Source organism: Phoenix dactylifera, chromosome 2, assembly GCF_009389715.1.
Source record: "Phoenix dactylifera cultivar Barhee BC4 chromosome 2, palm_55x_up_171113_PBpolish2nd_filt_p, whole genome shotgun sequence".
In the NCBI taxonomy this organism is placed as follows: Eukaryota; Viridiplantae; Streptophyta; class Magnoliopsida; order Arecales; family Arecaceae; genus Phoenix; species Phoenix dactylifera.
The window spans coordinates 15,553,247-15,566,122 of NC_052393.1; the positions used below are offsets into that span (position 1 = coordinate 15,553,247).

At 41.9% G+C, this 12,876-nt stretch overlaps 2 protein-coding genes across 2 annotated transcripts; one reads left to right on the forward strand and one right to left on the reverse strand.

The window, feature by feature from the left end:
• Positions 1–329: 329 nt before the first annotated feature.
• On the reverse strand, positions 330–1,518 carry LOC103695960 (NDR1/HIN1-like protein 1). The gene has a single exon (XM_008777418.4). It carries the CDS (start codon positions 1,394–1,396, stop codon positions 758–760), a length of 639 nt encoding a protein of 212 aa, XP_008775640.1. The 5' UTR covers positions 1,397–1,518; the 3' UTR covers positions 330–757.
• A 9,584-nt stretch (positions 1,519–11,102) lies between these two features.
• Positions 11,103–11,799, forward strand: LOC120109982. Its single transcript, XM_039123930.1, has 2 exons — positions 11,103–11,588; positions 11,683–11,799. The coding sequence occupies exons 1-2, from the start codon at positions 11,103–11,105 to the stop codon at positions 11,797–11,799; spliced, it is 603 nt and encodes a 200-aa protein (XP_038979858.1).
• Positions 11,800–12,876: the final 1,077 nt, after the last annotated feature.

A 12,876-nucleotide genomic window follows, 5' to 3' on the forward strand; every position in this document is an offset into this window, starting at 1 on the left:
ATTTAATGCGCCGGAACCATGAAAGGGGAGGCAAGGTTCTCTTGGAAAGAAAAGCAAAAGCTTTAATATAAAGAAATTATATATAGTAGTGGAAACAAGAGAAAGAAATCCACTAATCCACCACCGCCTTCTTCTTCTTCTTCTTTTTCTTTTGTGTGTGTGTCCTCAAGCGTATTGGTGAAGAATATGATTTGTGAATTCTATTGAATGAAGACTAAATATTCTTGGCTACACGAGAGACCAAACTCCTCCTATCTTTTTGTCCTGAGGGGCTAGAGAGAAGAAAAGAATACCTGAGAAAATAATACTAGATAAAGTCAAGAGAAGCAAGCAAGAAACTGTAATAAGGCTTAATTTCCATCAAGCCAATGGACAAAGACTACCGAAACCAGCTTGTGTACAAATAAAAAAAAATCTGCATTCAAGTAAATGCAACTTGGGAATTTTCATTGCAGAAAGAGATGATAACGATCTATATTCCCTTTTTCCAGAAAATTACAGGCTGCTCCTGCTGCTTATAGCCCTGTTCTTTTTAAATTCGCAGCTTATTCAAAGTTACAGAACACCTCCATACTATCATGACCAGCTTTTCCTCATCTCCCACCTTCACATTTAGCATGGCTCGACAACCACGTACCAGGACATCATCTACAACGACATGAAATATTAGCACCAAAACGGAGAAAAGAAAATCGAAAACAAGAGAAGAGACCGGCCAAATCCATGCATAAAGGTAACCCTTATTCCCGTCCGGCGATCAGATGTCGACGTCGCAGTCCGGCGTGCCGAGCAGCGGGACCTGCCCGCTGACTCCCTTCTTGGCGCCAAGCAGCATGTCGCACCTTACATACATCCCATACCATGCGCTGTGGAACGGCCCGGACTTGTATCTGAGCCGGCCGAGCATCACCAGCCGCAAGGCCACCACCCCATAGGCCTCATCAGTCATCAGCCCTGCCGCGATGTCCCCCGACACCGGCACGGGCCCCCCACCGAGCACCGGCGACACAGCCACCGCGCTGTCCCTCTCCTGGTACAGCGGCGGCAGCGGGGCCGGCGCGGTGATGGCCTGATCGTGGTAGGTGACGTAGGCCGAGAGGCGGTCGTAGCGAATCGAGGCACGCTCATTTGTGTTGCGGATGAGGACGGTGAACTGCATGGTGGTGGTGATGGCAGTGGCGGGAACGGCGGCGGAGGCTGTGCCGTTGCCAAGCTGGTAGATGGCAGTGCTGAGAACAGAGAAGTGGGGGCGAGAGGGGCGGTAGACGAGGTAGAGGATGAGGGCCGTGATGCCAGCGAGGAGGATGAAGACGAGGATGGCGGAGCAGAGGAGGCGGGCGGGGTTGGCAGCCGAAGGAGACATGGCCGTACTCCGCTTCGTGGTGCCTTGAGGCATACTCACTGGCGGAGTGGTGGAGGCTCCCTAAGCCGGACGGAGCTGCTAAGAACTTTATAGGTAGAAGCTAAAGAGAGAGGATGGAAAGATTTCTGATGGTGGAGGGGCTGAGAGGTGACGGGGAATGGAGTGGTAGTGGGATTCCGATGTGTAAATAGGGCAGGTTCCTTTCCCACTGAAGCTTCCGTTTAGGTTTATGCGGTAGCTTCTCTATTTTTCCTGCTGCCTTTTCTTTTGAGAAAAGGGAGGCGAGGGCGATGATATGAGGAGAAACAAAGGAGTGTAGTAGACTCTTCTCTGCATCACTTTGATAGTTTTCTTATTTTTGATATTTGTCAACAAGTCTACCATCTGCTTGAAGACAGAGTTATAGATGAAGCAGGTCATTGGGGACTCCTTTGACATGAGAGAGCAGAAGGAGCTATAGAGTTACCTGGGCATCCCCAGGAGACTATAGGTGTCGGAGTGCTTTAGCATGGTGCAATGCATCTAGGAGCGGCTAGAGGGTTGGCGAGCAGCTTCGTTATCCATAATGGATAGGCTGACGCTGGTAAGATTGGTTCTGAACTCTATGCTAGTCTATCTCATGTCCAACACAATCATTCTGAAGACTTTACTAATGAGAATTAAGCATCTTCTCCGGAGCTTTCTGTGGAGCTCACATGGCAGCAAACACAGAGTGCACTTACTAGCGTGGGAGACGGTTTGCTAGCCAACTCATAAGGGAGGGCTAGGTGTCTAGTCTCTTCTCACGAGGAGAGAGGCCATGATTGTTCGACATGCGATGAGACTGGTTCTTAAGCTACAGTGCTTCTGGAGTCAGGTGATGACTATCCGTTATGGACCAATTACAGCAAGCAAGGTAGCTCAGAGTGGCCGATCGTGCTCCTTCCTATGGTGGGAGATCTGTAGGCACATGCCCACTACCGTGGCTAACACCAGATGGATGATTGGTGATAGGTGCAATGTGGATGTTGTAGAGAACTATTGGGTGAATACTCTCCTGGTGAGGCTCTGATTGACCATGGCCCATGTTGAGGCCATGGACGGTCTACGGATTTGCAATCTCCTCTGCCCTGACTGAATAGGGTGGGGTACTAGCCGGATCAGCCATTTGTTTGGTGAGCACCTCACGGAGAGAGTCTAATTGCTGGAGATTCTGGAGAGTACTGGTCCGGATGTGAAGATTTGATGTAGGTCGTGCAGGCTTAGGGTCAAAATGAGAGACATATACAACCTTCTTCAGTATAAGCAGCACTCGAGGCAGAATTACGTCTAAATTGGAGGTTCGGTTTTCACCCGAGGGTTGGTCTGTTCCTCTAGAACGTGTTTGGAATCGGCTACCGATGAGATTTGTGCTGAGCAGGCGTGGACTGGACATCCAACCGCACTGCCTTGGGTGCCAGGTGGGGAGACCGTGGACCACGTTCTATTTTAGTGTGAGCAAGCTATGAGAGTTTGGAGGCTCGTCGATATCCTGTCGGATGCTCGGTGCTAGTCAGCCCTTTCACCCAAGCGCTCAGACAGTGGGCTACCACTCCTCAGACCTGGAATGCGCCATTGGGGCGACTTACATCGCTTACCATATTTGGCTGGCCAAGACGCCTGAACCTTTGGAGAAAGCAGTCCTACACCTAGGTTCGTTATAAAGCAGGCCTATGTATAGGCTGCAGAGATTACCCATGCAGGTCCATCGGACATGCTTTTGACATCTTGGGGCATTTGAGGCCCTACATCTGCTCTTGTAGCACCACGGACAGTGTTTTTCACCTAAGAGCCCTCACCTCTCAATTTCCTTAAGGTCAACTTTGACGGATCCCTATTGGATGGTAACAGAAAGGGTGATACGGGCTTCGTGATTATAGGCCCAAATTCTAGAGTAATTGTAGCTGGTGGGTGCCAGATTTTTGACATTTATGTTCCTAGGGCAAAGCTGAGGACAGCTTGGGTTGGTCTGTGTCAAGTCCGACGTGTTCTACGAGGGTGATTTAGTTACGGTAATCGGCTGGATCCAGATGTGCACTAGTGGTATGGATGGCTACCACCCATTGCTCCGAGATATTTGAGCCATGATAGATGAAGACATTGCCTTCCAGACCAAGTATGTCTACAGAGAGGCCAATAGAGTTGTGGATTGGGTCGCCTCATACGTGACCGATCACTTTGGGGAAGCTCCGTGGACTGGTGAAAGGGAGCTGCCTAAAGTGCTTCAAGATTTATTACTCTTTAACTTTTTTAGATGTATTTCCAGTAGAAATGTATGAGTCATCCATTGTAGCAAACAAATATATATATTACAAAACCAAGTAAATTTGAAGAAATGGTAAAAGTTATTCTACCATAAATAGTATCTGATTTTACAATTTATTTTTTTATACACATTTCCAGGTTTCATTACAGGTCATCCCTATCATATCATTATTGAAGATGCCAAGGAAAGAGAATAAAGAGCTACTTAACCCCAAAGGGATTGAAAAGGACGGTCACATTGACTCCAGTTTATGCAAGCCCACCTTTTCCCCGGCGGAGCATTCGAAAAGGAAAAGGCTGACTAAGTAAGGAATATAAAAGCTAATATTAATGCGATAAATGCTCTTTTGGCGTAACGAAATTAATTAGCAATCCCATATGCCCAACATAGTGTTAAGGAACAGGTTCTTTTGTCAAATATTCACAATTGTTTCATGTCTACTGATCGATAATTTTAATAAATTAATGTAAAATATTCCCGAAAAGTGTCAGTTTTTACAAATATAACACAAGTCTTTGTTTTTATTTTATTCATTTTTTTTAGCACATGCATGCTTGGGGAAAGAAAAAGAAGCAAGAGAGTAGATGAACAGATTAGTGCGAGAAATTTCTGCAGTAAATCAAATACTTATAAGTGATGTTGTAAGTGGTTATATAATGAATGGAAGGATGTATACATATGAGAGGGTACATCTTGGCCATCATCTGGTGATGGAAATGCAATGAGAGATTTGACATTTGAATTTATAGTAGCCAATGGAACACATACTTTAGCAAGAGATTATCGAGTTATCTTCAAGGAGGGATTCCATGTCAGATAAGGTATCAGAGCATGAATGGATAAATTCTAAGATTAAAAAAAAAAAAAAAAACTCAGACATGACATGAGTGTAGGTGGGTAGACACTAGGGACATTGGAACGTTAGTTTATGATGATTGTAACAACCATTCTATGTACTTGTAATGAACTGGTAAGCTTATTATTGGTATGCTGCTATCTGATAGACATAGATCAGGATGCCTCCACGTCGGACGAGAAAGACTACTCGCAGAGCTACTAATAAGGCACCCAACCCGCAAAAAGACAGTACACCCCAACAAGTTGGTAACACCCCTCAGCAGGAGAGAGTCGTCAATCCTGCTAGTGATACTCAGACAGGACAACAAGAGCCAGGCCTAGGCCAAGTTATGCAGACCATAGTGGGCCTTATGCAGATGCAACAGCAAGTGCAACAGCAGTTGCTCCAACAGCAAGCACAGTTGCCCTAGACACAGCCACAGCAAGGACGAGGGGAACAGTGTGAACAACGCAGCAGTATAGCTGAATTTAAGAGGCTGGCTCCTCCAGCTTTCAAGGGGACTACAGAACCGTTGGAAGCAGATAATTGGCTTATAGAGATGGAAAAAGCATTTGCTGTCTTGAGATGCCAGAATGATGAAAAGATTTTGTTTGCATCATACATGATGCAAGGTGAGGCATTCAACTGGTGGCGGATGTTGGAACATAAATATGAGCAGGATAGGGAGCCACTCACTTGGGAAAGATTTCGAGGAGCATTTTATGATAAGTATTTTCCTCGGAGTGTAAGAACGCAGAAAGAGCAGGAGTTTATTCACCTAAAGCAAAGAAATATGACTGTTGCAGAATATGAAGCTAAATTTACCGAGCTAGTGAAATTTGTTCCAAAGTTAGTCGAAGATGAACTAGATCGAACGCATAAATTTGAGATGGGACTAAAGACTGAAATTAGAAAACAAGTGGTACCTTATGAATTGACTACCTATGCAGCTGTGGTAAATAAGGCTTTAATAATTGAAAGGGAAGTTATTGATGAACGGTTGGAAAGGGAAAGAAACCAAAAGAAGAGAAACGGGTCAAATGAATTTCAGGGGCAGAGCAATGAAAACGTCGAAAGTTCAAACAAGAAATCAACGAGTGACAACCTTAAGCAGATGAATATCAATAAATGTTTCAGATGTGGTAAGGCTCATGCTGACAAGGATTGCCATTGGAACACCGGTGCCTGTTTTAGATGTGGTAAGATAGGTCATAAAATTGCAGACTGCCCACAAAGAAACGAGAATAGATCTACTCAGGCAATGGAAGGAAGCCAGGGGCCAAAGACTCAAGGAAGAGTATTTGCACTTACACAGCAAGATGCACAGGCTTCTGATGTGTTGACGACAGGTATTAATCTAGTCCCAATATTTATTTCTATTTATTGTTTTGCCATGCCCACTGCTCTATGTTAGATAACTCATTATGCTACTAGAAAAGATTCAATAGTTACATAACATTTTTTTTTTATTGCTTTTCAAAATAAGAAAATAAACTTTTAACTTTCGAAAGTGTTCACACGGAATAAGACATAATAATGAATGTACCAACAAGCAAGTAATTCTAGGAAAAAAAAAGGAAAAAAAAAAAATCTAGACTTGACACGGGTATGTTGAGGTTTAAATCAGAATGTGCAGAGAAAATGTGGTGAATGGAATTATTTGAAATTGGTCAGGCAAGACGACTTTGATTTGAAGAGTGTTATGACTTAGTTTGGAAGAAGTATAATCTACTCTTGAACTACATGTACGAAAATTTCGTGGACGAAATTTCTTTTAAGGGAGGAAGGATGTGAGACCCCGGAACTGGGCCCGGTCCATTTGACCGGCCCAGTCCCAGGTTTCAGCCTCACGTGCATGGCACGTGAGGCACCGGGATGGAAGGATCCATCCCGAAGGAGGAAGCCCTGTTTTTAGGGCTTCTTCTCCTTCTCTTTGAGGCCACCCGAGTCCCCTCTTCTTCCTCGTGCAGCCGCCCGAGAGAGAGAGAGAGAGAGAGAGAGAGAGAGAGAGAGGGAGGGAGCCATTGAAGCCGGTCTTCTTTGATCCGGGTGGTTCCATTGCCGCCGGAGAGGAAAGAGCCGCCAAAGAGGGAGGAAGCCGCCGGATCTTTGCCGAGACAGAGGTAAGGTTCCTAATTTCATTTCTCTGTTAAACCATTTGAAAAAAAGAAAGAAAGAAAGAAAGAAAGAAGAGAGGGAAGAGGAGACTTACCCATGTGCGGCCGCGAGCACCACCGATGCTGCGGGTCCCCGCCGCGGGCTCTTCCTCTCTTGAGCTCTCTTTCTCCTCCATGGGAAGAAGGAGAGAGCCGGATGTCTCCCGAGCTCGCCGACCTCCCTTCGTGGGAGAAGAAAGAAGAAGAGAGAAAGGGGGGGAAGGAGAAGAAGTCGGGAGAAGAGGAGGAGGAGAAAGAAAAAGAAAGAAGAAAGAAAGGGGGGAAGGAGGAAAAGAAGTCAGAGGAAGCTTCGGGAGAAGAAGGAGAAAAGAAAAAGAAAAGGGAAGGGAAGGAAAGAAAAGAAAAGAAAAAGAAAAGAAAAAAGAAAAGAAAAGAAAAGAAAAGCAAGAAAAAGAAAAAAAAAATAAATAAATAAATAAAGGGAGAGGGTGGTTTACGGGTATGAACCCGAAACCGAACCCGAACCCGAACCCGAATCCGGGGCGCTAGACACTTCTGCAGGGTCGGCCTTGGGAGAATGTTAAAATTTAAGTTTTATAAATATATATTGTGATGAATTTTAAAAGAAAATATGATTTTTGGATATTAGGTTCTGCGAGAAATTTGTGAGATTAATTGGATTTACTGTGGATCGCGTTCAATGTAAGTAATGAACTGCCTTCTCTAGACTCTTCATTTATATAATATTATTTTTGCATCGAATAAATTGTTAATAAATATTATATGTGATTTATGAATTTTACGAGATGATGCTTTGAATGAAAAATGGATATGTGAATTGGAATAATATTTTCGGACTATTGTTATATTACTTTTTTTTTATCGTATATGCATATTTAGATCGAATTATGATATATCTATTATGTTACAAAAGAATTTTGATGTGCATCAGATTTAGAACTCTCAGCCTGGCTATGTTCTGGACCCTGCCAATAGGGGGTTATGCATTGGCAATTCTGGCCCCACCACAGGGTATAAGTGTAGTATTCTGGCCCACTCCGCAGGGTATAAGTGCGGTATTCTGGCCCACTCCGCAGGGTATAAGTGCGGTTCTGTTTCTGGCCTAGCCACAGGGTATAAGTGTGGTCGTAGCTAAAGGCTGATGAGATGAATATGATTTGTTTCGAATCAGATTTATAATTATGTATATAGATATTTGAAAAATACGAATTTTAATGAATTTGTGCTTGAAAAGGAATTGATTATGTTATTATGTTGATTCATCGTAATTTGTATTTATATTTTATGTTATTATATGAATTGACTAGTTAAGGTGTTTATTACTTACTGGGCTGTCTAGCTCATTATACAATTTCTTGTTGTTTTACAGATTCTGAGAACTAACCTATCGGGGATTTAAAATGGGAGAACGACTAGAAGAACTGAAGCACAAGTTATCCTAGATTAGGCTTTGTTTAAATTGATGTTTTATCTTTATTGTTCCGCTGCGTATTTAGACTTGTGAAACCCTATGACTTGAGTTAGTCAATGGAATAAGATTGCATTTATTTCAGCTGAATTATTTTAGTTATATATTTGAGATATTTGGTTTAGATGCCTTGCATGCTTGTAGGGAGAGTTCCCTACAGGTGTGCGGCGGTTGGCGCGGACCCCCGGCTCGCGATCTCGGGCCGGGGGCATGACATAAGGCTAGTGACCTCATGATGGGAGCCTGACTGCCTGAGGGGCAGAAGTAGGTTTCAAAAAGTTGGTAAGCACAGGAAGGAAGGATGACTTGGGAAATTGATCAAACTGTGAGGACAGAAAATGTGAATTTCTGGTTCAGCACCTAGCTTCAAAAGTCAATGAGCAAAACACATGGACTCGAAATCAAAAACATAGAAGCAAGTTCATTGTGTAAATGCAACGAATGGTAGTATCACAAGGGCGATACCTCAATATATACCAAATGTCATACCACAATCCCTACTCCAAGTTTATATTATAATAAGTGAAACTACAATTCTATCTGCAGAATCATATGCTACGAAACCAAGTGATAATAAAAACATTATCAACAAGCAACATTGCAATGGAAAAACAACTTGACTTCTTGCCAGAAGACACAAGGGACATAGACAACACATCGAAACAGAAACGGGTACTAACAGAGTTGTTAAGATTTATATATCAATGGAAGATAGGATAAAAAAACTTTCTAGTAAACTCTTGTATGCTCTAGTATATTCTCTTAGAGATTTATATACCAACAAAAAAAAGATAGCGAGCTCTCTAGTATAGTCCAGTATGTTCTATGATAGTTATACCGTGCACTAGCACGGTTGTGTGCTAAGCACTTGGACATAACTGGTATGGTGCATACCATTGCCAGTCATATGGCACTTCAGTCCAAGCATTGACAATGCAGATGAACATGGATGTGAAGCTAAAAGAAAGACATATACAACAGACCTTGAGAGCGAAAGGATGAAGAACATTAAGATAGGAAATTGATATCTTAGCTTTTTTTTTGTTTTTTTTTGGAGAGAGAAGAGCCAAGAAGTATGGGCAAGACAATACAACATTCAGATACAATTTACAGCAAATAAAAGAAACTGGCTGTTAAAAATTAAATGGTGAAGAAAATAATTAACACCACTTGCCTTGAGTCACAGAGTGGATTGCACTTGATGAACAAATTGTGCCTTCACCCAGGGATGCAGTTCTGCAAGTCTCTTCCTGCTCTGATATTTAACTATTGAGGAGATCTAATTCTATGACAAGTACATATGCCTTAATAGAAAGTTAATATCTTGATATTTAACAATCATAGCTAATCCTGCTGCTTCCTTTACAGTTAAGTTCACCTCGTGTTCTTCCTGATATAAGTGTTTTTCTCTGCCCGTGCCTCATCCTAGTTTTCTTGTAGGAGCTCTGTTGAGCATCAGGACCGACATAAACTAATTTTATAAATTAGTATGGAATAGTTGTAGACATTCTTTACCTAGAATCTGTCCTTTGTCTTCAACAGGAATTTGGTCAAGGCCACCTCTCTTTGGCTGCAAAAAATTTGGCTTGATTTCTTCATGAGCTAACCGTCCCCCATTATTTCCACCATCTGCAACTTCAATGGCCTTCAGCATGCCATCTGACATGATATTTTGTTTGCTTTCATTGCAAATGCGCCCACATCTAAGAAGGTTCCCACTGACAGTGTGTATAATATTACTTCCACTGTCCCACATGGCAAGTAAAAGAGGTCTCTGATTATTCACCAGCTCCATTTTTTCGTTTGTGTGTTTAATCAGTAAAGTAGGCTGGCTTTTTGACACTTCAATCATTGCAATGGTGAGTTTCCTTGGTTTTGTGATTTTCAGTCTTGGATAGTGATTTGCTTCCTGCCACATGGTTTGTTCTGGACTCCACAATGGATGAGTTGACTGTGGTGCATACCCAGCACATAAATTTCGATAGTATTGCCCTCAATAGCATGGCATAGAACCCAGAGGAAAGTGTTGAACATCATGCCATCTAGACTGACAAAAGCAACATGTAGGGACTTGGTATCTTCATAATTCACGTTTGGTCCTGCTACATTATGTAGTGAGACGCTGATAGCATTTCCTGACACTTGGTCTGAGTTGAGGTTTGCAGGAAGGGCACAGATAAAGACATTTTGTCCAGTTACAAAATCACATGGTGATAGCAAATTTGGCTCTGCTGTTGTTCTATTACCTGCAGAAGGAGAAAAAAGGTTATCCAGCAACAGATGAAAAATATGGAAGTGTTCATGTAAATCAGAGATAAAAAATGATTGAAATCACTTGGTGATTTTTACTTTCTTGCGGGAGGTATTGGAACTCATCCGGAGAAAATAAACATTATAACATAATTGCATCATTATATGCAGTAACTAACATCTTCTACACCCCCTTTCCTATTATTACAGCTATACAAATCCACCATTTACAGAATATATCCCATTGCGGCTCCGTATATCTCAGCCACCATGGATAAATCTACCATTACTATATATCCCATATCTCAACCACTATTTAAGGGATATATTATAGCTATACAAATCTCACAACTCATCAAATCGTTGACCTCTCCTAATTCTCTCTCCATATAAATTTATCATTACTGTATATTCCATATCTTAGCCACCATTCAAGGGATCCTTATTCCCTAGAGTTGTGTATATATATGTTGTACGCTTCTGTTTATAAAAATAAAGAAAACATTTCTCCTCAATTTTCTGTCTATGTCATAGTTTCTCTAACATAGTATCAGAGCATTAAACAATCCAGTTTTTTTGCCCTTCATCTCTTCTTGTCGACATCCAACCATGAAGCCTCCTTCCAATCATATGAAACCTCTCTTCCCAATTCTTTCGGTGATATTGCTTCACCTTTCTTCTTGCACTCATCCGACCATCCAGGCACAAATCTTGTTTCCACGCCGCTTACAGGTGACAATTATTCGACGTGGAAGCGCGCCATGCGGATGGCCCTCAATGCCAAGAATAAACTTGGTTTTATCGATGGATCTCTTTCCAAACCAACTTCTAACACTGCAGAAATTCAAGTCTGGGAGCGTTGCATGGATATGGTGCTTTCATGGTTGCTAAACTCGATTGATAAATCTCTCATCAACACCATCATCTACTGCAACAGTCCAAGAGAAGTCTGGCTTGATTTGGAAGAACGATTCTCTCACAGCAATAACCCACGGGTTTTCAAGCTTAAACGTGATATCTATACTCTCAATCAAGGTAACCTCTCACTTATGGCTTATTATAATACCATTAAAGGATATTGGGATGAACTGGCAGCACTTCAAACGAATCCGATCTGTTCTTGTGGTGGTCTGAAAGAGCTCCATTCGGTCCAAGAAACCGAGAAGGTGTTCCAGTTTTTGATGGGGCTCAACGAGTCTTACACTTCTATCTGCAGCCAAATTCTTGCCATGGAACCTTTACCCACTGTTGGCAACGTGTACTCTATCCTTCATCGGGAAGAGAAACAGCGGCTATTACACTTACCTTCAATCTCTACAGATTCTATTGCTATGTCTGCAGGTCGCCAAAATTTCAGTTCACGCCAATCTAATTCTAAAGGTAGAGGAAGAGGACGACCACAATGTGACCATTGTGGAAAAGCTGGTCATTGGAAGGATTCATGTTACAAAATCATAGGGTATCCTGCAAATTGGGACCACTCAAGAGAGAATTTACGCTCTAATGGTAGCAAACAGAACACACAACATGCTGCCCATCATGCAGCCAGCGGACAAAATCCATCCACAACAACTGAAAGTGCAATACCAGGCCTCACGACAGAGCAATATAGGCAATTGATGGATCTTCTCTCACCTTCTTGTAACCCAACAGCAAATTTTTCTGGTATTGCTTCTTTGTCTAGTTGTCATATGGTTTCTTCTTCACATAAATCAGACTGGGTCTTAGACAGTGGTGCATCTGACCACATGTCTACTAATAAGTCCTTATTTGAAACTTGTCATCTTATTACACATGAAAATCCTATTGTTCTTCCCACAAATGAGACTGTTCCCATTGCTAGCTTTAGTACCATTCGATTATCCTCCACTCTCTCTTTATCTAATGTCCTCTATGTTCCTACTTTTAAATTCAATCTTTTGTCCATAAATAAAATCACCAAAGCTCTTAATTGTGTAGCCCTTTTATTTCCTACCTTTTGTGTTTTTCAGGACCTGCGCACGAGGAAGCTGATTGGAATGGGTGAAGTTCGTGATGGCATCTATTATCTAAAATCCTCTGGCAATTTTTCTTCACACTTAGCATCTACAATTTCCCGCACCATTGCTCCATCTTTATGGCACCAGCGTCTTGGACATCCTGCTTCTAATTTATGTAAAAATATTTCTTTTGCTAATATATCTTCACATTGTGATGTTTGTATTCGGGCTAAACATACTCGAATACCCTTTTCTTTGAATCACAATAAAAGCACAACCATTTTTAATAGAATATATGGTGATATTTGGGGAGGATATCCCACTCCATTTTTTACCAGCGCTCATTATTTTCTAACAATTGTTGATGATTTTTCATGCCATACATGGGTCTACCTTATGTGTTTCAAATCTGAAGCATTCACATGTCTCAAATAATTTTTTTCTCTTATAAAAAATCAATTTCAGTCCACCATTCACCATATCCGCACCGATAATAGTCAAGAGTTTTTATCTCATTCTATGCAAAATTTATTCTATGACCATGGCATTCTTCATG

What these genes read in the sequence shown, in the direction of transcription:
- LOC120109982 (XM_039123930.1), top strand. Translation starts at nt 11,103, where the DNA reads ATGCGGATGGCCCTCAATGCCAAGAATAAACTTGGTTTTATCGATGGA. An exon ending in CCATGGAACCTTTACCCACT is followed by an intron (nt 11,589 to 11,682) that starts GTTGGCAACGTG and finishes CTATGTCTGCAG; the next exon opens with GTCGCCAAAATTTCAGTTCA.
- LOC103695960 (XM_008777418.4), bottom strand. Translation starts at nt 1,396, where the DNA reads ATGCCTCAAGGCACCACGAAGCGGAGTACGGCCATGTCTCCTTCGGCT.